General features: G+C 44.8%; 1 protein-coding gene across 1 annotated transcript in view; it reads left to right on the top strand.

Moving 5' to 3' along the window:
* PKP3 (plakophilin 3) overlaps nt 1-26,587 on the top strand; it is a 71,627-nt gene that overhangs the window by 36,045 nt on the left and 8,995 nt on the right. Inside the window, exons 3-8 of the mRNA XM_035122844.2 lie at nt 14,014-14,102; nt 14,571-15,304; nt 16,374-16,497; nt 16,790-16,994; nt 21,979-22,153; nt 23,005-23,122. Of these exons, the coding sequence (XP_034978735.1) occupies nt 14,014-14,102; nt 14,571-15,304; nt 16,374-16,497; nt 16,790-16,994; nt 21,979-22,153; nt 23,005-23,122 (1,445 nt within the window). The remainder of the gene's footprint in view (nt 1-14,013; nt 14,103-14,570; nt 15,305-16,373; nt 16,498-16,789; nt 16,995-21,978; nt 22,154-23,004; nt 23,123-26,587) is intronic.

Below are 26,587 nucleotides of genomic sequence, written 5' to 3'. Positions count from 1 at the left end.
GCAGATGGGGGAACTGAAGCTTGAAAAACAGTGATTTGCTCAAGTATATGCTGAGCAGAGATTTTTGGCTGTGTAAATACCTCCTTTTGCTCTGCATTCAGTGTGCTCCCAACGCTGGTTTGAGAAACAGTGGACACACAATATTAGCCACAATCCAGATCTCTCCTTTATCTCTCTTATGAAATATTCCATGTATTCCCCCCCCCCCGCGCGCCCCCTGGAACTAGCTTCAATCTTAATTGAGGGAAAAGAACACCCTAGCTGTGTTTTAAGCCTGTAATATGTGCACAGTCTTAGATTCAATTCCAAATTAAGAATTCTATCCATAGTTAGCAATAAGTGGTGAGAGAGTTCAAACCTGGCAGATGAAAAACTTGCAAGCTCCACACACACACACGAATAAGTGCTCTCTGGGTGGCGCTGTGAGTTAAATCACAGAGTCTAGGGCTTGCTGATCAGAAGGTCGGCGGTTCGAATCCCTGCAACGGGGTGAGCTCCTGTTGCTCGGTCCCAGCTCCTGCCCACCTAGCAGTTCGAAAGCACATCAAAGTGCAAGTAGATAAATAGGGACCGCTCTGGCGGGAAGGTAAACGGCGTTTCCGTGCGCTGCTCTGGTTCGCCAGAAGCAGCTTTGTCATGCTGGCCACATGACCCGGAAGCTGTCTGCGGACAAACGCCGGCTCCCTCGGCCTATAGAGCGAGATGAGCGCCGCAACCCCAGAGTCGGACACGACTGGACCTGATGGTCAGGGGCCCCTTTACCTTTACCTCTCCTCTGCAACAGATTAAGTCTGCAGATCAAAGGCAGACACTTCAAGAACAATTTACCTCTGTTATCTGAATCTTTGGCTGGCTGAGAGAAGGGGGGGAATGAACATAAGACAATATCCAAATGTGTCCAATTGCTTAACATGTGGGTCAGTTTAAAACTCATATAGCTGCAACTCCTGGGGGATTTGGAGCTAGGGCTGTATATTCTTAAGGTATATTAAATAAAGCAGCTTATTTAATTGTTCAATAACTACGTCATAGTCATTCATTCTGGAACGGCTGTCCAGTCTGTGAAAGCAATGCAGCAGGCTCTCACTTCAGTTGGAGTGGGGTACTTTACCCAGTAAAGCTGATTTTTACGCCACTGTTACAGGGCAAAGGAAGTGCAGGGCATCATATATAGACTCCAGGGTAACTTAAAGGCTGACACAGAAGTGGAAGGTGGGTGCTTTATTAAAACAGGTTTCACAGCAGATCACATGGGCAGGTTCCTCTGCCAAAGGACGAGTCCATTGCCTCCTGGCTTTGTTACTGAAATGGCTGGTGGGTAAACTTACAACATCAAGTGCTGTCTTAGTTGTCAGTTTTGTCCCTTCCCTCCTCTGTGTGTCATCTGGACTCTCCCCCTTTTTCTAATTTTCAAAGCATCATAAATGTATGTCTATGCATTAATCTTTGATGTATTCATTAAAAGAAGAAAGGAAAAATTAAAAGAAGAAGCTTAATGCTGCTCTGGGGACTGGGTTTTGTTTTGCTTTCGGTGTTGTCATGGGTGCTGTCCACTGAACACTGACTGCCTCGCTTCTGCTGCAAACTGGCAGAACTGCATTTTTTAAAAAATAGCTTGACCTTGGAAAGGAGAGAGATGGGGCTGAGTACAGTGAAGGCATTTCCAAACTAACCCAACCGCTCTAAAAATGTTTCTCCTATTTCCACTCCTAGTTAATTTAGCATGTGTGTGCTTTGTGTGAGGCATTAAGGATGAGGCAATGCCTAGGCTTTGTTGTGCGGTGCTAAAATTAAAATCTCTGGGGACTTGGACTCAGCAGATGGAAGGATAGAGTTTATTTACTTATTTAAAAAATATTAATATACCCACCCACACATATAAAATGTCAAGGCGGCATGCAACATTATATGCAAATACAGTGAAACATATGATAAATAAAGACAATTCAAAATAATAATAAATTACTGGCTCGTTTATCACATTGCCACAGAATTCCTTGCATCCTGCCAAATTCTACTAACAACAATACTGGTCATGTGCTGGTGATGTGGTACATTTTGGGGTGATGATAATTTTAAGTGCATGACACAAGTATTTGTTGGCAGCTAGAGCTATTCTTTGCCTGAGGGTTGGCAGAGGAATATTTGTGTTTTTGTCTTGACACTGGTAAAGGTACCCCTGACCATTAGGGGGGTTGCAGCACTCATCTCGCTGTATAGGCCAAGGGAGCCGGCGTTTGTGGCCAGCATGACTAAGCCGCTTCTGGTGAACCAGAGCAGCACACGGAAACGCCATTTACCTTCCCGCCAGAGCGGTACCTATTTATCTACTTACACTTTGATGTACTTTCGAACTGCTAGGTGTGCAGAAGGTGGGACCGAAAAACGGGAGCTCACCCTGTCACGGGGATTCGAACCTCCGACCTTCTGATCGGCAAGCCCTAGGCTCTGTGGTTTAGACCACAGCGCCACCCGTGTAATTGACCATAATAAAATGACTTGTACTTGGTGAAGTAAACAAAGAATTGCAAAGGCACTCAGAATTCTGCACCACCCCACGACTATACCTCCGCTGCAAGGCAGTCACAAACCAGCCTTGCTCTCCATTCATGCTTAGTGAAAGGCATGGAAAAGTTGCAGGTGATGGGTGCTATCATCCAACAAATGCTATAAACTCACAAGGGGCTTTTCAGTGGCTGTGGAATGACTTGTTTGGATGGATTCAACCTTCCACATCCTTTACTTCATGGCAGCTGATTTAATTTCAAGGTCACTTGTCTGAGCAATAAAAATGACCACGAGAGCTGGGGGAAATAACGTACATGAATGGCCTCTAAGGGAAATGCAGCTTCTGTGTCGGGATTTGCTCTCTTGGTCTCTTCAGGCAGCTGGACACACCAAATAGCACTAGCAAGAGTGGACTGAAACTCAAACTCTCCCTCTGAGGGCTGTGTAAATTATACTTTGCCCCTGATGTTATCATTTGTGTGACAGTGTGTACTTACTGTTGATAAGTGGGAATTCCACCTGTTTGGGCCTGAATGAATTATCTCCTCACCTCTCCACATTAACCTTTCATTAGGAAGTCACTTACAACAAGGGTGACAGGATTGTAAAAGATTCCTGAGTGCCTGGGACACAGTGTTGCTAAATACTTGTTGTCATTGTTATTTTTATGAGTATGCTACGGAAGTAAATAAATGTATAAAAACAAAATCTGTGAAAGCAGCTGCCCCACTGTCCTGTACAGGATTTCAGAATGCAAATTTGTAGCACATCCCCCACCTGCCACCAGCTCAAATAATTCTGTGCACTGTAGTTTTTTAAGGGCTGCTTGGAATTGTCATTCTGTGATTTTGTGATGGGTAGACTACAGTGCCCAGAATTGTTTGAAAGAATGTGCTTTAAAGGTATCATGTATGTTCCAGAATAATAGGTAATACTTTTACTGGAAACTGAGTCAAATACATCTGCCGGATTGTTTTTTCAGCCACCCTGCTTGTGGGACCCACAAACACACCATGCAGTGAAGCCATAATATGATACACACAACATCTGCCCTTCTTCCCACCTCCCACAAGGACCCCGCAAGCTAGGAGACTCTCTTCCATATAGTAGTTTCTGACCTGTCATCCCATGCTGCTTCTCCTTTGTCAGCCGAAAATTTCACAACATGTTGAATCCTGCTTGGGCCTGCAAGTGTACCTGATTCCACCCCCCTGTTGTACTAAATTCCCTTTAGTTTATGGTAGCACAAATTGTTGGCTTATCCAAATGGCGCTCAGCCTGCTCTAATCGATCATATAGTGAGTTCTACACTGACTTGTAGGTGAAATATTGGCTTACATAATTAGTTTGCCCTCCCCACTGCCAAGCTTACATAGGCTCACAAGGGCTCTTTTGTCTGTTTGTTTGTTTATTAACTTTCCCCCTATCTATTCCCTACCTTTATATAAGTTATACAGAGTGGTTTATAAACAAAAATATTGTGTTGAAACAAATCCTTTAAAAATCATAACATAAAAAATAGTAAACATACTCCATGATTTCTTACAGATTTCTAAAAATAAAAAATCAGATTTGCGGGGAAACACTAGCCAGCATTGTGCCATTTCAGTTCTAGGCTCCTTCATAACTTTGTAAATCTGCCCCCGTGTTGATCCATAGCACTCTCTACTACCTCCATCTCTGCTGTATCTGTATCTTGTATATTAGGCATAAGACAACTTCTTCAGTACAGAAGGTTGCTTTGGAAATGATGTTCAATGGGAAGAAGAAAAGCTGTTAACACCAGTCAGAACCAGTGTGGTGTAGTGTGGCTAGTTCCATCTCTAGGCTTGGAACCAGCTATCATGATCTCCCCATTTTTAAAATGGGGGCGCAGGAACTAGGGGTGTAGGTGGGGAAGGCTGCCTATTTCTTTGGAGCAGTACATGAGATGTGTATGTTTTATATGTCCCTCCTTGCACTGTTTTCCTGATCAAAATCTTTCACACAGCTGCATTTGCCCTGCATGGGGAAAAATATAGGCACTTTCCCTCTTGCTTGGGGAGATAATTTCAGGAAAACAATGCAGGAGGAAAGTCGTATGCATATACTCTGCTTCAAATAAATTGACAGCCCTCCCCCAGCTACATTTTGTCTTTTAAATAACCAGTGATCCAATAGCAGATTATGCACATAATATGTAGCTGACCTTTGTGACTGGGGAGATCTGGGTTCACATCGCTGCTTAGCCATTATCCATGGACTTAACCTTCCTCACAGTGGTGATGCAAGGATAAACTAGACAACCTCCCAAGTATACTTCCTTGAGCAGCTTGGAGGAAGAATGAGACGCAGACATAACAAATAAAAATATTCATGTAAAACAAGAAAGATATGGTCGTTACTGAGGAACATGCCATTCCATTTTCCTGCAACTGGAAAACTACATTTCTGATTGGCATATTGGGCAGAATTTATTGGTCTCTTATTGGATGGGGAAAGTGGACTGATGAGGAGGGAGGGATTTAATGAATCAAATCTGATCCATTGAGGAATAGGCTGGCTGGGGCATAAATAGGTCTATTTTACTACTGTTGAAGCAGACAAACAATGAGGGGTGAAGAACAGGGGGCAAAGATGTGGAGAGGGGAGAGAGAGAGGAGTTGAAGCAGGTGGAAGACAGGCTAGAGGCTATCCAAGCTGGGAACACAGTCTGCTCCCAAAGAGCTGGATCACTGAATAAGCTGAAGATCGGCAATGAGCCCATATAAGGGCATTAAGGAATGAGGGGAATTCAGCAAGAAGCTTCTGGAGCTGTCCAGAGTGAGAACTGCCTGCAAGCCTGTCTCAAAGGACTTGGTAGTGAGATTGACTGGGAAGACAGACTAAGCGGCATTAAGTTAAATAGGGTTAGGAACTAAGTTTTACCAGTCAGCCTTATGTAAACCTTTATAACTGTCATTTAAAGATACAGGAACCTTATTAGAGCAAATATAAGTATGTATTAAAGCAATAGTAACAAACTGAAGTATATAACTCACCTTATCATACCTCTATATTTATAATAGGTAAAGGTAAAGGGACCCCTGACCATTAGGTCCAGTCGTGACCGACTCTGGGGTTGCGCGCTCATCTCGCATTATTGGCCGAGGGAGCCGGTGTATAGCTTCCAGGTCATGTGGCCAGCATGACAAAGCCGCTTCTGGCAAACCAGAGCAGCACATGGAAACACCGTTTACCTTCCCGCTGTAGCGGTCCCTATTTATCTACTTGCATTTTGACGTGCTTTCGAACTGCTAGGTTGGCAGGAGCTGGGACCAAGCAACGGGAGCTCACCCCATCACAGGGATTTGAACCGCCGACCTTCTGATCAGCAAGCCCTAGGCTCAGTGATTTAAATATTATTTAATTATAAAAGAGTGTCTAGATGGTTTCGTACCACATCTATAATGCCATAGTTTCTGGGCTATAGTTATTAGCATTAGTAAACTATAGTTCTGATATTTGGTGGTTAGAAAGTGAATAAGTGAGAAATAAAATCTGGTCCTCCACATATAAAGTATACAGTGGGGTGTCTTGCTACACAGTCAAACAATATCTGGAGGGCCACAGGTTTCCCATCCTGCTCTAAGACAGCCCCATGAGCTAAAAAGTACTGTAGCTGCAAAACAAAGAATGCCACAGAGAAGGAAGGAGATACAGGTGTACCTTGGAGATATTATGGATTTGGTTCTAGACCAGCACAATAAAGCACATATTGCATTAAAGCAAGTCGCATTTCGTGAAAAGTTAAGTTTTGTCTATGCTGTAGGCTACTAAGCCAGTCCCCTCACCCTGTCACCAGGGGCATGAGGGGGAAAGCCCAGCTCCAGCACTAGCCAGCCCCACTCCTGTAGCCAGAAGAAGGATGGTGGCAGGGCACTTCCTTCCCTTGGATGTGGCTGGGCTCCCTGCAGCTGCACCTGCATCCTTGTAAGGAGCAATATCTGTGAAGCACAATAAAGCAAAGCACAATAAATGAGGTGTGCCTGCATTAATGAGAAATACTCAGATTTTATCTGCGGTTTTGAGCCTGGTCTGTGTCTCCTCCACTGCTGGAAAATCAGCCTCATCTGTCATTGGATTTATTTGGCAAACAGCTCCTAAATGATTATTCTTTTAACTTAGGGTCATGTTTGATAACTACACATGCAGCTGTTCAGTAAAATGGGAGGAATTTTCACTTCCTCTATAAAGCTTATCTTGTTTAGCTTAATAAGTTGAAAGCCTCTGCAGAAACAGACCTAGTTTCCTAATCTTCTGGTATGAAGAGAGATTCCCCCACTTTACTTACATTTTACGGTAAGAGGGCAATTTCTTTCAGAGGAGGAAAAACTGAGGGTGTCTTTATTGTGGTGCAACACTTGGGAAGGTTCACACATTCTTTAAGTGCTGACCTTATGTGTTTCTAAGTAATGAATTAATTGGCATAACATGGAGACATGCAAGGTTAGTTTGCACAACCCTTTTTTTCACTCCCATAGCAACTCCTTTGGTTTGGTTTCGTCTTTGCACATAATAATTAGTTTTGATTTGTATAAGCATTGCTCTAAATAGATTTGTTATCACATGCCATGGAAGGCTTAGAGGGCATCCCAGTCAGGCAGCTAGATAAGAACATCATTGTCTCCAACAAGAACAGAACCAGCAAAGCAAACTCTTGAAGCCGTTTAGATTTAACTAAGTCCAATGCCATCTATTGACCAAACCAGAGAATGGCACTATCCACACAACATCCCTTCCTTATTTAAATAAACAACCAGTAAATCAATGCTGTTGAACTACTTGATAGTTCAAGTCTTCAAGTTCACAGCTTGCAAATAGCTCTGAGTAAGTAGTAGTCTTGACAGTAACATTGCTTCTTAGTCCTGCTATGCAAGCCCCAGAGTTTGCCTTTGGTGATTGCACCTTCTCAGTGATAGGAAGAAGATATCATCAGTTTCTGTTAAGTATTCCATGTTCACTCTCAGCAGAATATAATCAAGCTCTTGTGGGACTTTGTGACAAGGTGTCTGCTATGATCAATTGTTTTCTTGTAATATATTCTGCTACATGTTTTTTTCTTTAATCAAGGTCACAAAGGGATTATGGTCTGCAAATCTGAAAGAAGACAAGTTGCATAGGTATCTGTAAAAGTTTTTGCATGCCAAACACTAGCAAAAATTTCTCAATTTTTTCATAATAGTTTTTCTGCTCTGGTTAGAGTTCTAGAGTAGAATGTGACTGGCATCCATTGTGAACCATGCAATTGTAATAGCACTCCTTCTAAGTCTGTAGTTTATTGCATCAGTGCTACCCATTGTAGGCTTGTGGCATCCTAAAACTAAGATTGGAGATCATCTCATTTATATTTTTAAAGGCAGCCCACAGAACTGATCCACAAAACCAGGAAGTAGTGGATTTCAATAATTGGTGTAGTGGTTGTTTCTCTTTTCAAGTGTTGTACAAATAGCATCCTAGAAAGATAGTTCAGCATTCCCAGAAATTGTCTCAGTTCTGTAGCCTTCAGTGCTTCCAGTTCTTTGATGGCATTTACCATCTCTAGGCATGGCTTTGTCCCATGTGTGATTAGTTGTCCAAATAATTCAACTTCACCTTGATGAAAAATGCATTTCTCCTTGTTTATATTGAGTCCAGATTAATAGATCTTATTCCTGACAGTGACCAGTGTTTTGTCATGGTGTTTCTTCCACTGATGTACTCTGTATTAGAATGTCATTTAGGAAGACAATTACTCCTTTTATCTCTCTCAGGACTTCTGTCATCTTTGTTTAAAAAATCTAGGAGGCACTCACAATTCCAAATGGTAAGCGCTGAAAACAAAATCTCCCAAAGGGTGTGATAAATCTAGTCACTTTAGCAGTCTAGTTTGTCAAAGGTATTTGCTAGAAACTGAAGTATCCTATTTGGAAAATACTTTGGTTCCTGTCTCTTTCAGGAGAAGGTCATCTAGTGTTGCAGGTACATATTTTTCTCTCACTACAGCTTCATTAAGCTTTTACAAAATCTACACCTTTAATCATTGGTGCAATACACAAGATAGGTGTGGTAGTTTCCTTAATTATGCAGTGTTTCTTTATCTTTTCCAGCTCCATTTTCCCTTTGTAGCGTAAATAAATGGTGATTCTTTGTGGTGTTTTTTATGCTATATGATTTACACCAGGCTTTAAAACATTATCCACACCATTTTAATGGACCTGAATTCTAAACACCCCTTTTGTTTCTCCCACTGGTTTTAGGAGTCCCATTCTAGCAGCTGTTCCTTGATTGAGGAAATTGTGCATATTATGATCTCATATCACATACACTAAACTTAAACATAATCGTGTGTGTGTGTGTGTGTGTGTGTGTGTGTGTCAGAGTTGGAGAACACACAGAGAGGGAAAGGAAAGAGTAATAAGGGATTAATGTATGAAAATGGTATTCTTTAAAAAGAACAAAGGGTTTAAGGCTGTGGGTGCCAATCACAAAATGGCTGCCATGGGGGTGTGACAGAACATAAAATGGCTCCTGTGGGAGAATATAGGACAAACCAAGCTGGTGCAAACAGGAAGTGATCAATAAGAGCAAATAGTCCAGACACCCCCAAATTGCGGCCCTCCAGATGTTTCGGCCTACAACTCCCATGATCCCTAGCTAACAGGACCAGTGGTCGGGGAAGATGGGAATTTTAGTCTGAAACATCTGGAGGGCGGAAGTTTGGGGGTGCCTGAAATAGTCCCTCATACATTGTGGGTTTTTGAGGGGATATTTACTGATACCTTTCGAGGGTGTCATAGAAGGAACTGGTGGGCACATTGGTTCTCATGGGCATTGTGTTTGTGACCCCTGAGTTAAGTGACAGGCTTCACATAAATGGTGTTTCTTGTTTTTCCTCCCTCTTCTGGAGCTCTGCATTGTGACCATTTGTATAGGTTTTCTTTTGATGTTTTGAACTACCATAGATCTTTTAAACCAGTCCATGGTGCTGTTTTTAAGCATTAAATGATACTACTTCTCTAAGCTTGTGCACTACGGTAGCATATTTGCTGTGTCAGTATAACTTGATGTTGCAATAGTATAGTTAGCTAGTTAGCATGTTCTGTGCCAAGCAGTTAAGAGTACAGCATGTCCTAGGAGCAAAAACTGTTCCCCAGCTTTAAAACACACACACACACACACACACACACACACACACCAATAGTGTGCTGTCTCTGGGGAATACACAATATTTCCAGTCTTAGGGGTGCATCTCATATGGTATCATCCAAAAAACTGCTAGTGTAAACTTGCCCATAGGGGTTAAGACTTGTGTCTTGGTCTGGTTCAAACATCAGTCAAAATAAGGTTTTGTTCATTCAAGTTTAGTGGTAAACCATGTTTTACACTTCTTCTGAGTTAAGTTGTTATCTTCTACAGATTCTTGTAAAATGGATATGGGATAGGCTTACTGCTGTGTGTATCTCCTCCCTCACAGCCACAAAAGCAGTCAGATGGTTCTGAGAAAAAACATTGGCTCAGAACAAAAACTGAGCCCACCAAAAACATTCTACTTGCTGGATTTTGGCTCAGGTCTCTCCCGATGACTCTGCAGCTTCTGAAATACAATCACTCAGTAGCATTATGGCTGCGCTGATAGCTGGTCAACTCCCTTCAGCTATCCAGGAACTGTGCCAGGTTACAGCTTTCTAAAAAGGGCCTTTGTTAAGCAACCATTTAAAAAGTGTTTTAATATTTATACAAAATGAAAGAATGCCTGGGAAAGAAGGAGTGGAGAAAGTTAATGGAGAGGGAACACAAGGAGCTGAAGCCTATTAGCAAGCCCCTCTGTGGGATTGTCTTGCATTTCTGTTTGTCGGAAAGGAGAACCAGTGCAGCCAAGTAAGAAGAAAACCAAGCATTTTGCAGATAAGAAAGTGAGAGGACAGCTCCAAAGCCATTTCCCACACCGTTCTTTGGCACCTGACTTGTAAACTACGACTATAGGGTCCTTTTTGTGAAGGGCACAGGAAGCAAGTGCCTTTGCTTTGGAGGTTTCCTCTACTAAAACTGCAGGTGCAAGCTTGTTCAGTGCAGATAGCGGTGCTAATGTCCTGGTCTTTCCTTCTCTCTCACCCACAATATGACCTATGATCAAGGATTGTGTGTGACACAGCTGGGAGAACATCCAGCACTGTGCCGTGATTTCGCTTAGTGTTGTGTCCAAACCTGGGCTCATGGTTTATCTTGCTCCATACAAACTGTGAGCTGTAGCCAAAGTTTGTTCTATGGTTTGCCTTGCTCAGCTCACAGCAACATGGCAGCAGCAGGACCAAAGAAGAAGCAAAATGGCCAGTCTTCTCTCTGGGAACATGCACGTTTGCTTATTCACTCTAAGCCATGGTTTGGCTTAGTGTTATGTCCCAACTGGGCCTCTGACAAGTGCAAAGCCAGTACAATTCCCTGCCATTTTCATTTTTGCCTTCTACCTTGCAGTTGCCCTAGGAGGCATGCACCTCTGAACAAAGGCACCTTTAATAATCATCACACTAATGATTTTAAATCATAATGGATGAATAGACCATCTTTCCAAAATGTGTAGCCATTTCCACTTTCTTCCCAAAAAGTGAGTGGAGGTGTCATTATCCAGAAGGCACTGTGCCAGATCCCAGTACAGTGTGTTCTGGGATATTATCCAGGAATTCATGCGTAGGTGAAATGTGAACCACCATGCTATTACAATCTGATTAAAGGTGCATCAGAAAACCACCACAAATAAATGGATGACAGGAAAGGGAAGAGCCAAATGCAGTAAGATGGAGGATAACTCATATCTCAGCAAAGACAAAACAACCTGACATAAGAGAGATAATTGGGGAAGTGAAGATTCCTATAAAAATGAAATAAGAGTTTACTTGGCTTAGAAAATAGACAACTCAGAGGGCACAAGCTAAAGTTTATACAATCATGAATGATGTGAAGTGAACGGAGAGAGAGAAATTGTCCATCTTCTCCCATAAGAACAGAACACAAAGTTGCTCCAAGAAGTATTTGATCTAGGATGAAGAAAAAGTACTTATTCATAGTGTGGTTCATTAACTAATGGCATGACACCACAAGTATGGTGATGAGTTCAAGCTTAGCTTACTTTTGATAGCTGTTACCCATGATAGCAAAACACATTCCCATGTTTTGAGGCTACATCCCTAGTTTAAGTGAATACCAGCTGTTTGAAAACGAACTGAAGGGTATGACTGTTGCCATTTTTTGTCTAGTGAGTTTGTCAGAGACACCTGGCTGCCCACATTCTGAGGCAGAATGATGGACTGGCTAGGTAGACCTTTGATCTGAACCAGCAAGGTACTTATTATGCCCTTGTGTTCTTTGTGAAAAGCTTTGAGCCTTTGTAGAGGATGAAGGTGTCTTTGGAAGAGTTGACAAGCTCAAAGAGTGGGAGCTAGACAGTTGTCTTGTGGAAAACAAGGAGGTTCTGAAATAAAGGACATGTTTGTAACAGTAATTTACGCTCCAGAAAGTGTGGGACACCTCGATGTGTTTGCGAGCTTTTTGCTATGGTTTTGGCAGGCGCTACAATGGCCTCTCCGAGCTATATAAGGCTTAGCTGCAGGCAAATCCAAATGACTAGGAACATATGGTGGACAACAGGGACATTGCAAGGGCAATGAGGGATAGCTTTGAAAATTAGGTTCAGGTCAGAGACCCTTGACAAGATATTGGATAATTGGCTATGCAGTCATGATGCCAACAAGCATTTAAGGGTGATAATAGATAACCAACTGAGTCAACAGTTTTATGCAGTGGAGTGAAATGGAGGCCAGTGTAATTTTAGACTGAATTAACAGAAGCTTTCATATCCAGGAATCTATCAAGCAGTAAATAGCCCTGTGCTACTCAGCATTTATTAATGCTCAAGTTAGTGCTAGGACTTAATTTCCTCCAGGGTTCATTCCTAGGATCTGTTTCCAATGACAGGGTTCATCCCTGAGATATACAAAGTTAGGTTGGGCCAAAGTTCCTCTGTGTAACTGCAGAGAACATCTTCCACACTTCTGAGTAACTGTAGTGTCCCCGTAAATGAGTTATCAGAAGGAATGAAATATAGATTATAGTGAGAGCAAGGCACTTAAAGGACAGTGGTTAGATAAACCAAGGATGCCATCCCCAAAAGCACCCAGAAAACAACAATTTGGTACATAGGCTATAACGTCACTTGGCAAAGGCCTGGGTAGGTGAGAAAAAAAGATAAGGTAACCCAGACACATAAGCAACTGTTTCCCAACCAGAATGCCTAGGACTAAAGAGGTGACATTGCTTAAGAAGTTAGTACAGGGTTCTGAAGGTACCTGTAAATCCCGAGTAAGGCCAGTTCCCGTGTGGTGGAGGATTCATAAGGTCGAAGGTCTGGTGGCTTCCACTTCTCTGAATTCCCTGGGCTGCCATAAGGTATAGAACTGTGTCATAGACAGCCACTATGGTCTTTCATCACATAGGCTGCTTGGTCTAAGATATATATTGCAGGAAGCCATGACGGTGAAATTGAATCTCCCAAGTATAGATGGAGGATAGTGGTTTCTGGTGGACAAATAGCATAGACATCATGCTACGGCTTACAAGTTTCCAGCTAGAAAAAAGAATGCTGGATTAGGTGGATTCTTTTTGATGTACCTCTGTCTTTGTCCTCTTCTGGTCCCATGGAGGAGCCCATGTAGCAAGAAAAGCTCTTAGTTGAGGAGCTTGCTCAAACCAGAGCTGGAATTGAAATTTTGAGCCTCTGCCTTCAGTCACCTCTTCTAGGCTCCTCCTGCTAGAGTCTCTTGCTCCTCCTGCTAGAGTCTCCTGCACTCTATAGCTTCCTACCTAGCACACACTCTTTGCCATTAGACTGGCAAGCTAGTATGGGAGACACTCAGTTCCATGGGCCCTGGGGAAGATTCCATTTGTGGCTCCATCTCATGTTGTATGAGATGGACTTCAGTGGTTCCCTGATCACCAGCATTGGAGACAGAGTCAGGAACCTGATGTGGCTCCTAGGCCGGTGATGCTATAGTCTCTGTTTTGGTGTCCTGGTCACTCTGGAATCATGACACTTAGGGTCAGCTTGTGGCATCTCCAGTTAACAGGATCTCTCATTGCAGGGCTGAGAAGGACCTGTGCCTGGGACCCTGGAGAACTGTTTCCAGTCTGAGGGGACAATATTAGGCTAGAACAACCAACCGTGTAACAGTATAAACTAGTTCCCAGGATTAACTGGGAAACATAACATGGGAGTAATTGAAGCCAAGACACTTGTTTTGATTAACATAGAAACTGAGGTCAGCCATGGACCCAGAATCCAGACCTCTAGAATTTGAAGGATAAAGTCTGATATTTTCATGCATATTGTATTTCTCCTTCCAAGTTTAGTCACTTCCAGCCTGTTGCTGTCCTCCTGCCCCAACTGTTGGACTGTTTGCCAAACAAAGCAATACTGTCCTTGCTAAGTGAGCTCAATGTATTCTTGTCCTGCAGGCGGAAACTCCACCAATGGCCAATGCAGCACTCTGCAGCAGCACTACAGCTCCAGATCCCAGACAAATGGCACAGCCCCCAAAAGCTCTGTAAGTTCAAAAACCTAGCTCTTTCTACTGCCTATTGATTGCTAATGAACTGCGATTGTGGGTGATGATGACTGTCGGGATGATTACCACCAGCGTTAAAGGAATCTAATTCCCACTTTTGCTCTCCCTGCTTTTGTAAAACTGGTCCCCATGGTACTATGCAATCTTGCAGTGATTGTTTCAGTAAATATCCCAGTGATGGTGTCAGAGCCAGCTCTGCCAGCTTTTAAGATTCTGTGCAGAGCAGCATGGCTGTTAACTAAGAGCAGAATGTGGCCTGCCAGTTCACTAAGGATGGTGCCCATCAAGGGCAAATAAATGGGTGGTATGGAAAGATCCCACTTGACCTTGCAGCTGGGGTGTGGCATTTGCAGGACAAACCAAATACTGTACAGTATTTCATTTGATAGAAGAGTCTATCTCCTTTTGAAAATAAACATTGCACTCCCTTCTTTCCTGCCATTGTAGCTGTACCAACCACCAGCTGGAAAGAAAGGTTACAGCACCGTGAAAACTACTAGCTGGTCCTCGCGCTCAGCGGTGGACCTCAGTCCCAACAAGAGAATGGCCTCCATCAGCAATGGCGTTGGGCCAAAGGGCCTGGCTTATAGCCCAAATTACACGCTGTCTCAGTCTGCCAGCACTGCCCCCCGCCCCAGGTCTTTTCATGAGCGGAACTACCGGGGGCATCAGAACTATGACACCATGTCCCTGCGCTCCCTGCGCCTGGCGGATGGGCCAGGCAGTCCTGGGGGTGTAGATGACCACTACAGCATTGTGTCTGAGCAGCTGGATCCACTGGCCCAGGCAGCTCTCTACAAAAACCGGGCAGGTGGCGGCTTCAGCAGATCCTACACCTTTGAAAGGCAGATGAGCGCCGGCTCCAACGCCGGCATGAAGGGGCCCATCGATTGGATGGATGGTGTGGAGGCACCGCAGAACAGGCCCGTCATCCGTGCACCGGCCATGCGCACCTTGCAGCGCTTCCAGAGCAACAACCGCTCCCGCCTTAGCACGGGCACCTACGGTGCGGTCCAGGCTTCTCAGGTCGGGAGCTCCTATGCAGGAATGATGGAACGCAGTTCCCGTGCCCCCTCTGTGCGCAGCTTGGCTGACTCCAACCACCATTTGCAAGACCTGCGTGCCATTGACATGTACGATGGTCACAACACACTGATGTCCCAGCAGTCCTTCTCTGGAGGGTGAGTGTCCTGCGGTTTACTTGCAGGGTGTGGGGCACTCTGTTCCCAGCGTAGGTGGTCTAAAGAAAGAGGAACAATCAGGGACACAGAGCATCGTGTTCTTCCTGCCTTGGTGATATTTTTTCCTTGAAGTAGTTGATCATCACTTGTTTGATGCTGCTCAGTGAGTCATGTGAATGTTGTCCCTCTCTGGAAATATGCCTTTACTCTAGCAGCAAAGTACAACTGATGGTGCTTCAAGCAAGATGATAGGGCTTCTACTCTTCTTTCCCCCATAATTCCCAAACTTCATGTTAGAGTGCTTTGAATGTAACATCCTGAAGCCAAAGCCAAGGCAATGTGGCAGCCTCTGTCCATCCACTTGTTTATGGCTAGTAGGGTGTTGACTTATGAGTTAATAAGTATACTTCCCTATAAATAATATTCCTTTTTCATTCTGTAATTCCCTTGGTGGGGTGGGGTGGAATACTATGCTTTGCTTTCTGTTTTCAGCATATCCATTGTGGAAGCACAGAATCTGGAATCCATTTTGGTAGCTTTCATTCTGAGACTCTCCAGTCTCATAATTTTGAAGAACAAAGCATGCTTCTACTGTAGCCATTGCAGTTAGGGAAGAAAGGCACAGAACTACAAGAACCAAATAGTAAGGGTTCAGAAAACAGAGTAAGCCTGACCAAAGGTTTGCAGCTGTTACTCAGTGTGCTTTTCTGCTGTGCTGGACCTTCCTGCCCTTTCAGTCTTCTCCTTTGCCATCTAATTCTCAATTCCAAACCCCTCTATCCCCCCCCTTTTTACAAAATACTTTTGGTTTTGCAAAAAAAAGAAAAGAAAGAAAAACCCTTTGTATACCTTCGATCTGCAAACATGATAAAATAAAGATATTAATATTTGCTCTACACACACACACACACACAGAGAGAGAGAGAGAGAGAGAGAGAGAGAGAGAGAGAGAGAGAGAGAGAGAGAGAGAGAGAGAGAGCATTCAGGGGACATTTATTAAAGCTCTGTGTGAATGAGGTGAAGATGGGAAAATGCACACTATCCCCTCTAACTAGGCCTTGATTTTCAGGTTTGATGACATTGATCTCCCTTCTGCGGTGAAATACCTGATGGCCAGTGACCCCAACTTACAGGTTCTTGGAGCTGCCTACATCCAGCACAAATGCTATAGCGACAATGATGCCAAGAAACAGGTGAGGCAGCAGAGGCATATCCCAAGGCGATACTGGGAATGGGCCTGAGCCCCCAGGGGGGACCAATGTGGATTGCAGGTTTAGTCACTGATACGTCTCATTGAAAAGCCTGCAACAGCACTCATTCTAATGCATTGGGCTCTTGCCTGTGGGGGTGGGTAAGTTATCTGAGAACAGAGCAGGCAGCCTTAGGTGGCATGGCATACTGAAAAGTTCAATGCAGAGACCTGCTTCCTTGTTTCTCTCTGACAAGTGTACTGCTCTTTCTGTCTCTGTCTCTCTGCCTCAACAGGCTCGCAGCCTCCAAGCCGTGCCCAAACTAGTGAAGCTCTTCAACAACTCCAACCATGAGGTGCAGCGCCATGCCACTGGAGCCATGCGTAACCTCATCTATGACAATGCTGAAAACAAGCTGGCCCTGGTGGAAGAAAATGGGATCTATGAGCTGATGCGCACTTTATGCGAGCAAGATGATGAGTTGCGCAAGAATGTCACAGGTGAGAGAACTTTGCATCAGGCAAGTTATGATGAGGCAAGCTCTCTAGTGTTTAGAGCTGAACATTATATTTGCCACAGAGCTGCGGCCCCAAATAGTCTTCCCATGAGTAGCCCCCTGCCCTACTGTCACTCCTAGGAGTTCTTGCTGCAACTTGGATTCTGCCTGCCTGCACTTCATGGGTTTGGCCCAAGTAAAATACAAATGACAATGAAATCAATGCAGTACTGCAAAGCCGCAATAAAGCCAGTAAGTAAAGCCAAATATCTCTCTCTAACTCCTAGAGTCATAGACCACTTGTTCATCAAACTCAGTTTTATCCACACTGACATGGAGTAGCTCTCTGGGGTTTCGGGCAAGTGAGTTATTGGGTTGTTGTTGTTTTTATTTTGATTATGTATTGTGTGGTTTTATATTCCGATTTTATCCTGTGAACCGCCCTGAGACCTGTGGGTATAGGGCAGTATATAAATTCAATAAATAAAAATAATAATTTCCCAGCTCTTCTGGAGGTGCCAGGGATTGAACCTGGGACCTTCTGCATGCAAAGTAAGGGCTTGCCTACATTTGAGCAGTATTTTGCTGTTAATAAATCCCCACCCCGCCTTCAAATAAGACTAGAGTAGCCCACACCTGCATGTATTTGAATTTGTATATGAAGACCAACTTTGGTCTTTTCTCATGCACCTTAATTGTGTTTGGTCCATGAATCACCTTGCATGCACCTGCATCATCTTTTCCACTGCACATGATACATTTGCATCTAGAGCTTTTTTTCTCTATGCTGCTCCCCTCCTTTTTGTCCCAGGTCCCCTTCAGAACTAGCCGCTCTCCTACCCCCCACCCAGCCCCAGCCCCTGACCCTGACCCCCTACACCTCAGCACAAATTTTCCAGGTGTCTCATTTCTCAATTCACAAAAAGCTTGGAAGGCACACTAACCTGTGAACAGAATAAATCAGTAGGATACTAGCAACTCCCAGTTTATTGAAACACTCTCTGAGCTCAGATTGGCACCCCTGCCCATTCACAAAGAGAATGGGATAAGCACCAGCAAATCCTCATAGAGGAAAACACAAAACCTGGCAGAATCTGGAGAGCTACGTAGGCTGGGGGAGGGAGTTCCAAATCCTCAGATTACGCACTCTGGTTGCTCTGTGTGTCATGGTGTGCAAAGGAAGGTGATAAATATAGGTGGTAGGGAGGGCCAGGGTGTGGGTTGGGACCTGACTCCAGCCTGTCTGCAACTGTATTTTCCACTGGGAGAGAGCAAGGGCACTGAATATAGAGGTCCAGCCAACAGAAGAGATTACATTTGCTTCTGTTACAAAAGGACCTTCCTAATCCTGCCCAACAGGCTCTGATTGTCTAATCTAATACCAGGCTAATGGGAAAGTTAGGTCCAGAAGCTATGATGCAATGAGCTTTAATGCTTATTACAAGCATGGTGGAGTCTGTGAAAGTGGCTTTAGCTGAATACAATCGGAGGATGGAAAGAGTAATCCCCAGATATCACAGCCCAGGGCATACCTCGTTCTGTGCATGAGATTAGCCTTTTGCTGCTGGTATATATGGATTGGAGGTGGGGAAGAGACAAGACAACTGCATTCTTGTCTGGCTATAGCTGTGTGTGTGTGTGTGTGTGTGTGTGTGTGTGCGCGCACACACACACACACACACACACACTGATCTCCCACTTTTTGCCAACCACATGACAAAATTAATAATACGTTTTGTGGGCATGTTTCCTTACCTCTCCTGTATACAGGGAAGCCTACTGAGACATATCGTAGTAGGCAAATCAGTAATCTGAAAACATCTAAAGCAAACATTGCACTGATGCATTTAGTGATTTGTTGTTCCGCTTCTCCCAGTCGGACAGGGTGAATTGCTGTGCTGTGCAAGGCTCACTTTCTAAATCAGACAAACTTGCCCACTTTGCTAGCTTTCATGTAGTAGTTCCCTTCCCTATAATCCAAATCCTTCATCATCACCAGTGCGCAATCTCAGTCTGGATATATCCCATCCAAATCTGCACCATCCCTTTAGTTTTCTCCTGAAGCAGGTTAAAACTCACTCCCTTTATCATGCCTGCCACTCACTCTTTTATGGGAATTTCCTCTCACACGTCTTCTTTATCTTCTCTTGCCCAATTACTTGCCTACCCCTTTCATACTTAAATCTCTGTGTATAACTACAGATTCCTTCCTCCAGAACTCAACATCTTTCCCCCTAGTTCATGTCTTAGTGCTCCCAATCCAATCCCAACATGAGGTGTATACTGTTTCATGTATGAACGAATATTGGCTCTTGGAAGCACTCTTGTGGGCTGAACTCTCATTCCTGCTCTGCTTTCACAGTAACTCGAACTCTGTGAGAACCAAGCACTCACTTTTCCTGATTTATCTCATTTCTCCATTAAATAGAGCTTCCCCAGTAAAATTTTGATTTCTCCCCATAGCCTATTGTGTTACTCTGTTTCTCTCAATGAGTATGCATTTTTTCTCTTGGGCATATTTTAATAGGTGTGTGTGTGTGTTTCCTGCTTTCTTGAAAATTGTATCCAGAATATCTGTTGATCCTGTCAACATAGTGGAACCGGGGGTCCATGCACCCCAGCACTGACACTTTTCTTGCCCTGCCCCTTACCTCAGCAGCACCTTAATGGGCTGGGAGCCTGGTGGCTGCTCTGATTCCAGCCCTTTACAGCCCTCCTCCCAGTGCTGGCATAGATTAACCCGACTCACCTGTGAATTCAAGGGGGGAGCTCATGGTTGCATTTGCCAGTCAGCTTACCCAATCAGAGGAGTGCCTGGTGAGCCCATGTCAGAGCTAGGGGGAGAGGGAGCTCAGTGGTTGCAGCCCAGGGAACTAAGTGGTGGTGGGTATTGGGAGGCTGGTTTGTGCTGGGGGGCACTTAGGGCAGATGGCCCAGCACTCCCCTCCAAAAGATGGTGCTGGGCCTGGCTGAGGATCTGGTCTGTTTGTTGATGTAGAGCAGGCATGTCAAACCTGTGGCCCTCCAGATGTTTTGGCCTACAACTCCCATGATCCCTAGCTAGCAGGACCAGTGGTTGGGGAAGATGGGAATTGTAGTCCAAAACATCTGGAGGGCCGCAGGTTTGACATGCCTGATGTAGAGCATCCCAGTAGAGGTAAAGAAAGAAGAGCAAGCTGGTCTGGACAAAGCTGAGCAAGTCAGACATTATCCTGTCAGTACTGCAGGAAAGATCTCAGGTTTGAGGAACTGCAACAGGGAAGAGGTTAGATGAGTTCCTGGAAGAACAAGGTTGACACATGGCAGAGCCTGCAGGGCTGTCTTGCTCCAACAAGTTCATGTGACTCAACCATTCTTGTCTTTGTAGTAAAGCATCCCAGTAATGCTGACAGTCTTACAGGGCTTGGATCCGTACAAGTTTCTACATGGCGTCTGCCTGCATCTTTCTCTTGTTGTCATTTCTTGGAGGAGTTGCTGGGGCTGCTGTTTGGTCTCATTCTGTCACTCAGGCTGATTTGGGTGGTTAACAGATAACAGCTCAAAATTCTAATATTTTCATCTATGGAGGCCCCACTGAAATTAGCAGTTCTCTCTCTCCCCCCACCCCTCTCTCAACACACACACACATGTTGATATTTGTCCTGGGATGGAACCTTCAAATGATCCATTTGCCACAAGGAATCAACACTTCAAGCACCCATTCCAAAATACCCTTGGAAACCATATGAATAGAATGAAGTGCTGCCACAATGAGATCACAATATGTCCCCCTTTTTGAACGGTGCATTTTTGTTCATTTTGAAATTCTGTAGTTGTGGATTTGAGGTTTGAAACAAATAGATCTATTCTCTTAAAAAAAACCAACTCACACAACATTTTATATATTTAAGCAACCACAGCATCATGTGGTACATCACTTTTGCAATACTAATGTAGATAGAAAACAATCTTAGTTTCATCTGATAAATAGGAAAGTAATGTCTTCTTACTTATCCCAGGGTATCAGTCCAAAGAGTTTCGTGTTTGTATATTGGAATCCTAAGGCCACCTTGCCCATTGAACAAAAGCATACAACTGAGTGGCAAATACAGTATAGCTATTCTTTTGAGATTGCTTCTTGCAAAATTTGCAGAGCAGATACTTGGATTTTCAGTGCTTTGTTATTTTATCCCTTTGGAACTGGTTAATTGCTTTGCAGGGTTTATAAGAAGGTTTTGAACATGGTTGATTGATATTTGCTTTTTTACATTGATTTTCCAATTCACTTCAACTGTACTTTAAATAGCATTGTGTGGGATGCTGCTTGCTAGCTACTCTTAATGTTTAAAGGGATGGCTGTCTGGAGATGTCATGAGCAACTTCAAGGAAACACCCTATACATAGAACCCCAAATCAAACGAAGTACGATGAGTTCCATTAAAACCATTAAGCAAATAGCAAGCCATGTGCTATTCAGAGATTCATAGGAAAGGAATATATAGCAAGCTGCTTTATACAAAGTCAGAACACTGGTCTGTATAGCTCAGTGTTGTCTTCACTGACTGGCAGCAGCTCCCAAGGGTTTCATATGGGGGAGATTTCCAGCCCTACCTGGAGATGCTGGGAATTGAACCCGGGGACCTTTCTGCATGCAAAGCAGATGCTCTGCCACTGAGCTACAGTTCTTCCTTTTATGATCCAGTGAAGAAAATAAGGGCCTGGGTGTGAGGAAATCTTCCTGTAAACTGGGCCTCAGTTGCCTATCTGTGAAGCTAAAGTATGAGTGGCCTAACTTGCAGGCTTATTCTGGCGACAAGTGAGTAAAGATTGTGAAGCATTTTGCACAGTGATGATGATTTAATAAGACATGGGAGCCACCCAGGCATGAAAAAAACACACTACTTACTGCTTACAGTTCCTCAGGAAGCTGTGAGTTTCCCCATCTTGTGGGGAAACAGTGGTTTCTGTAGTGAAGTTTCCTTACACATCCTTGTCTCATTGCTCTGCAGGCATCCTCTGGAATCTGTCTTCCAGCGATAACCTCAAGGACCGCCTGGCACGTGACACGCTGGAGAAGCTCACAGACCTGGTCTTGATTCCCCTGTCTGGGACAGGCAATGCTGCTCTTATCCAGCAAAATGCCTCAGAAGCAGAAATCTTCTACAATGCTACTGGCTTCCTCAGGTATTTCTCCTTACTAAAGGAAATACATATTCCATGGCTATTGGATCCTTATAAGACCAACTCGGGAAAGCTATGCATGATGTGGCAATATTTCAATATCCTCGGTGAAGCAATATTAAAGAAACAGAGGCAGCGCTACTTTTACACTGTAAAAGCTTCCATGGCAGGGCAAAGTGGTCCATAGTGTAAGCTGGCACCAATGTTGTCATTCGCACTCTGCCCTTCTCTTAGTACATTGCTACTAAGACGGCATGAACAATCAGTTGGTGCACCTTCCAGGACAGAATCAAGGGGTTGGGAGGGGACTGTTAAACAATGTCACTTCGGTTTAATCAAAGTCCACAATGAATTGGCACTTTTGATTTTTAAAGCCAAGAATGTCACACTTATTCGCGGTGTCTACGAATAGCTTCTGGGGCTCTGTCGTGGATTGTAAAATGGACCAGTTTGACTGACAATGCAGCCCTGCCCATTTCTCTTTGCATGGGTCTCATTTGGCTGCCCATGACAGTGAGACTCACAGTGCAGTCCTAACTATGTTTACTCAGAGATAATTTCTATTGAATTCAACAGGCCTTGCTCTCAGGTAAATAGGGTTAGGTCTGCAGCCTACTTTTGGGGTTCCATTGTCAAGATCATGTTCGTTCTCTGCCTTATACATATGCAGCTGCCAGGTCAAGCAGAAGAATTTACCCGAGAGATACTGCTTCCCTCGGATATGTACCTGGCAGAATCTCCTGCTTTCTCTATTTAGTATATTAATTAGTTTGACCTTTTAAGATGTGATGGCAGGTCTCAGGTGACAGGAATATTATTCCTTGTGATGACATGCTTTTGTGTTTCCCTCCTAGGAATCTTAGCTCTGCCAGCCAGCAAACTCGTCAGAAGATGCGTGAATGCCATGGGCTGGTAGACTCCATGGTCAATTACATTAACAGTTCACTAGAAGTAGGGAAGTCAGAGGACAAGGTGAGTCCTTCCCTTGTTAGCTGGTTGCCTTGTAATGTGCTGTGGCTGTGGCTGAACCATTATCTACACAAGGCCAATAGATCTTTATTCCAAGGCCAAGTTCTCTGTGGTTGTTCTTGTACATGGAAACAATTGTGATGTGGAATGATTTCTCCCTAAATCATTGAGGGCCATCTTCTTAGGCCAGGGTTGTAGTTTCATTCTTCTGTACCAAGCCAGACGATGCTTTTATTCCTTACAGCCACCAGATCTGTTCTTGTCAGGTGGTGGCAGAGAACCAGCAGACTTCTAGATCCCGGCTCATGTTCTAATCAAGAGTAATTATGTTTTGGAAATTACTCTGTTTTTAAAGAGATCATGCAGAAGGCACCTGTTTCTTAAGCCATCTTAATCATAATACAGGAAGGGCAAAACATGCATCAACTAGCTGGCCCTGCCACGCATTGCTGTGGTATTGTGTGTGAAATTAGTAAGAAAGGAGTAAGATAGTTGATATTAGAAAGTCTGTTCTGTCTTTATGTATTTTGTGGAGGAATCATGGCGTTCACACCAACACCCAGAGGTGTGGGCATTGCGGTTTGGGTTTTCTCTTGGGGTGTGTGCGGCGGTAGTGTGGAGCGGTCTCTATTGGACGTCATTGGTAAAGGTTTTGTCATGGGTGAAGTGTCTCTGAAGTAGTCATTGGATGGTGTTGTGGACAGTTTTGTCGTGGGTGAAGTGTCTCTGGGCGTGGTTTTTTTTCGTGGGGGTTTGGGGTTACTGGGGTATTGCGGAATGGCGTCAAGTTATAGAGGGTGGTTGGTGTTGTATAGTAAGTGTAAAATGGAGGTGGTTAGGGGTCCTAAGGTGGCAGTTATTGGTGTGCGGGTGGGGTTTGGAGGTTAGTGGGGCGAGGTGGGGGAGATGTGGGATGGCGTAAAGTTTTAGAGGGTGGGTGTGGAATGTAGGTAGTCATGGGTCCCTAGGTGGGTTTTTGGGGTGTGGGGGGGTAGTGGTGATGTAGGCGGGGTCCGAGATGTCATCTCTTACCTTTATAGTCCTGTGTGGAGTGGAAGAGGTATAGTTGTCCGAGGAAGGTTGAGGTCTGTGGGGTCCTATTGTTTATTGGGTCCTTGGGTGTATTGATGGTAGCATCTCCCGGGGAGGATTGTGTCCCAGGGAGGTTGAAAGGGTTCCCGGAGTGGACTGGGTCCCTTGGAGATTCAACATCTTTATTTAACATCTTTATCAATGACTTGGATGATGGGCTTGAGGGCATCCTGAGCAAGTTTGCAGATTTCACCAAATTGGGAGGGGTGGCTAATACCCCAGAGGACAGGATCACACTTCAAAATGACCTTAACAGATTAGACAACTGGGCCAAAGCAAACAATATGAATTTTAACAAGGAGAAATGTAAAGTACTACACTTGGGCAAAAAAAATGAAAGGCACAAACACAGGATGGGAGACACCTGGCTTGAGAGCAGTACATGTGAAAAGGATCTAGGAGTCTTGGTAGACCACAAACTTGACATGAGTCAACAGTGTGATGCAGCAGCTAAAAAAGCCAATGCAATTCTGGGCTGCATCAATAGGAGTATAGCATCTAGATCAAGGGAAGTAATAGTACCACTGTATTCTGCTCTGGTCAGACCTCACCTGGAGTACTGTGTCCAGTTCTGGGCACCACAGTTCAAGAAGGATACTGACAAGTTGGAATGTGTCCAGAAGAGGGCAACCAAAATGGTCAAAGGCCTGGAAACGATGCCTTATGAGGAACGGCTTAGGGAGCTGGGTATGTTTAGCCTGGAGAAGAGAAGATTAAGGGGTGATATGATAGCCATGTTCAAATATGTAAAAGCATGTCATATAGAGGAGGGAGAAAGGTTGTTTTCTGCTGCTCCAGAGAAGTGGACACGGAGCAATGGATTCAAACTACAAGAAAGAAGATTCCACCTAAACATTAGGAAGAACTTCCTGACAGTAAGAGCTGTTCGGCAGTGGAATTTGCTACCAAAGAGTGTGGTGGAGTCTCCTTCTTTGGAGGTCTTTAAGCAGAGGCTTGACAGGCATATGTCAAGAATGCTTTGATGGTGTTTCCTGGTTGGACTGGATGGCCCTTGTGGTCTCTTCCAACTCTATGATTCTATGAGATGGCTGCGGGTTTTTCGGGGTGTGATGGTTGGAGGGGAAGCGGTTTATGGAAAGGCGTTGGTCCCAAGGAGGGGGTCACGCTGGTGTTGGGGTTGGAGGGCGGTGGGGCAGCATCTGCGGGAGAGGTCTTCCTCCGGAGGAGGCGGCCGTGGTGGTGGGGCTGTCAGGCCGTTGTGGGAGTGCCTGAGAGAGTGGGTTTGGTCCCGAGGAGGCGTTCACGGTGGTGTCAGGGGCTGTCAGGGGTGCGGCATCGTCTGAGGGAGTGGGTTGAGGGAGTGGCCTTGTTCCCGAGGAGGCAGGCGCGGTGGTGCCGGGGGCTGTCAGGCAGTGAGACAGCATCAGAGGAAGCGGACTTGTTCCGGAGGAGGTGGCCACGGTGGAGTGGGGGTTGTCAGGTGGTGTGGCAGCGCCTGCGGGAGCGGTCTTGCTCCCGAGGAGGCGGCCACGGTGGCGTCGGGCGGTGGGGCAGCATCTGAGGGAGCGACCTTGTTCCCAAGGAGGCGGTTGTGGTGGTGTTGGGGTCTGTTGAATGGTGAGGCAGCGTCAGAGGAAGGGGGCTTGTTCCCAAGGAGGTGGGCACACTGGGGTCGGGGCTGTCTGAGGGAGTGGGATTGCTCCCGAGGAGGCATCGCGTTGGTGTCGGTTGTGTCTGATACCGTCTTCCAGACCTCTGGGACGGCGTGGGGCTGGCCTACCCAGAGGGTTGGCATATGGATCTCCCTGGGTGGTGTAGCGCATGCCAGAGGCAGGGTCTGTGGGGTGTGGGCTAGTCTCCATGGGGAGGGAGGAGGAGGTGTAGGGATTTTGCCACTGGAGGGCGCTGTTTTTGTTTGTGTAAAAACACGTTTTTATCTGTGTACCGTAGGTATGAGGTGTGAACAATCTGAGCTTATGCAAACACTCGGATTGTGACGTGGACTGTTGTGTCCAAATTGTAACACAATCGGTCAAGCGGTTTCGGAGAAAAGTGGAGCCCACAATTCCACCGTTTTTACATTTAAATACCGTATATATTGATTATCCATGGATGCTGCTGGGTTTCAAAGTATTATTCTCTGCTATGACTGCCTCATGCATGTTTTCTCTGAGAGAGCCAAGAGTAGGTTAATAGTTTGCCTCAAGTAAGAGACCTCCCCCTAAGTCGGTGGGAGAACCTTTGCCCCCTCCTCCCATATATTACTGTACAACAGCTGTCATCATCACTGGCCTTGCTTGCTAGGGCTGATGGGAGTTGTAGTTCAGCAACTTCTGGAGGACCCAAGGTTCTCCACCCTTTGTCAAAACTTCCTTTGTTACTTTTCCTGACATGAGCTCTTCAGACAAACTTTGG

Source organism: Zootoca vivipara, chromosome 1, assembly GCF_963506605.1.
Source record: "Zootoca vivipara chromosome 1, rZooViv1.1, whole genome shotgun sequence".
Taxonomy (NCBI): domain Eukaryota; kingdom Metazoa; phylum Chordata; class Lepidosauria; order Squamata; family Lacertidae; genus Zootoca; species Zootoca vivipara.
Note: the sequence above shows the minus strand (reverse complement) of the source record. Positions and strands in the feature narration are given on the sequence as shown.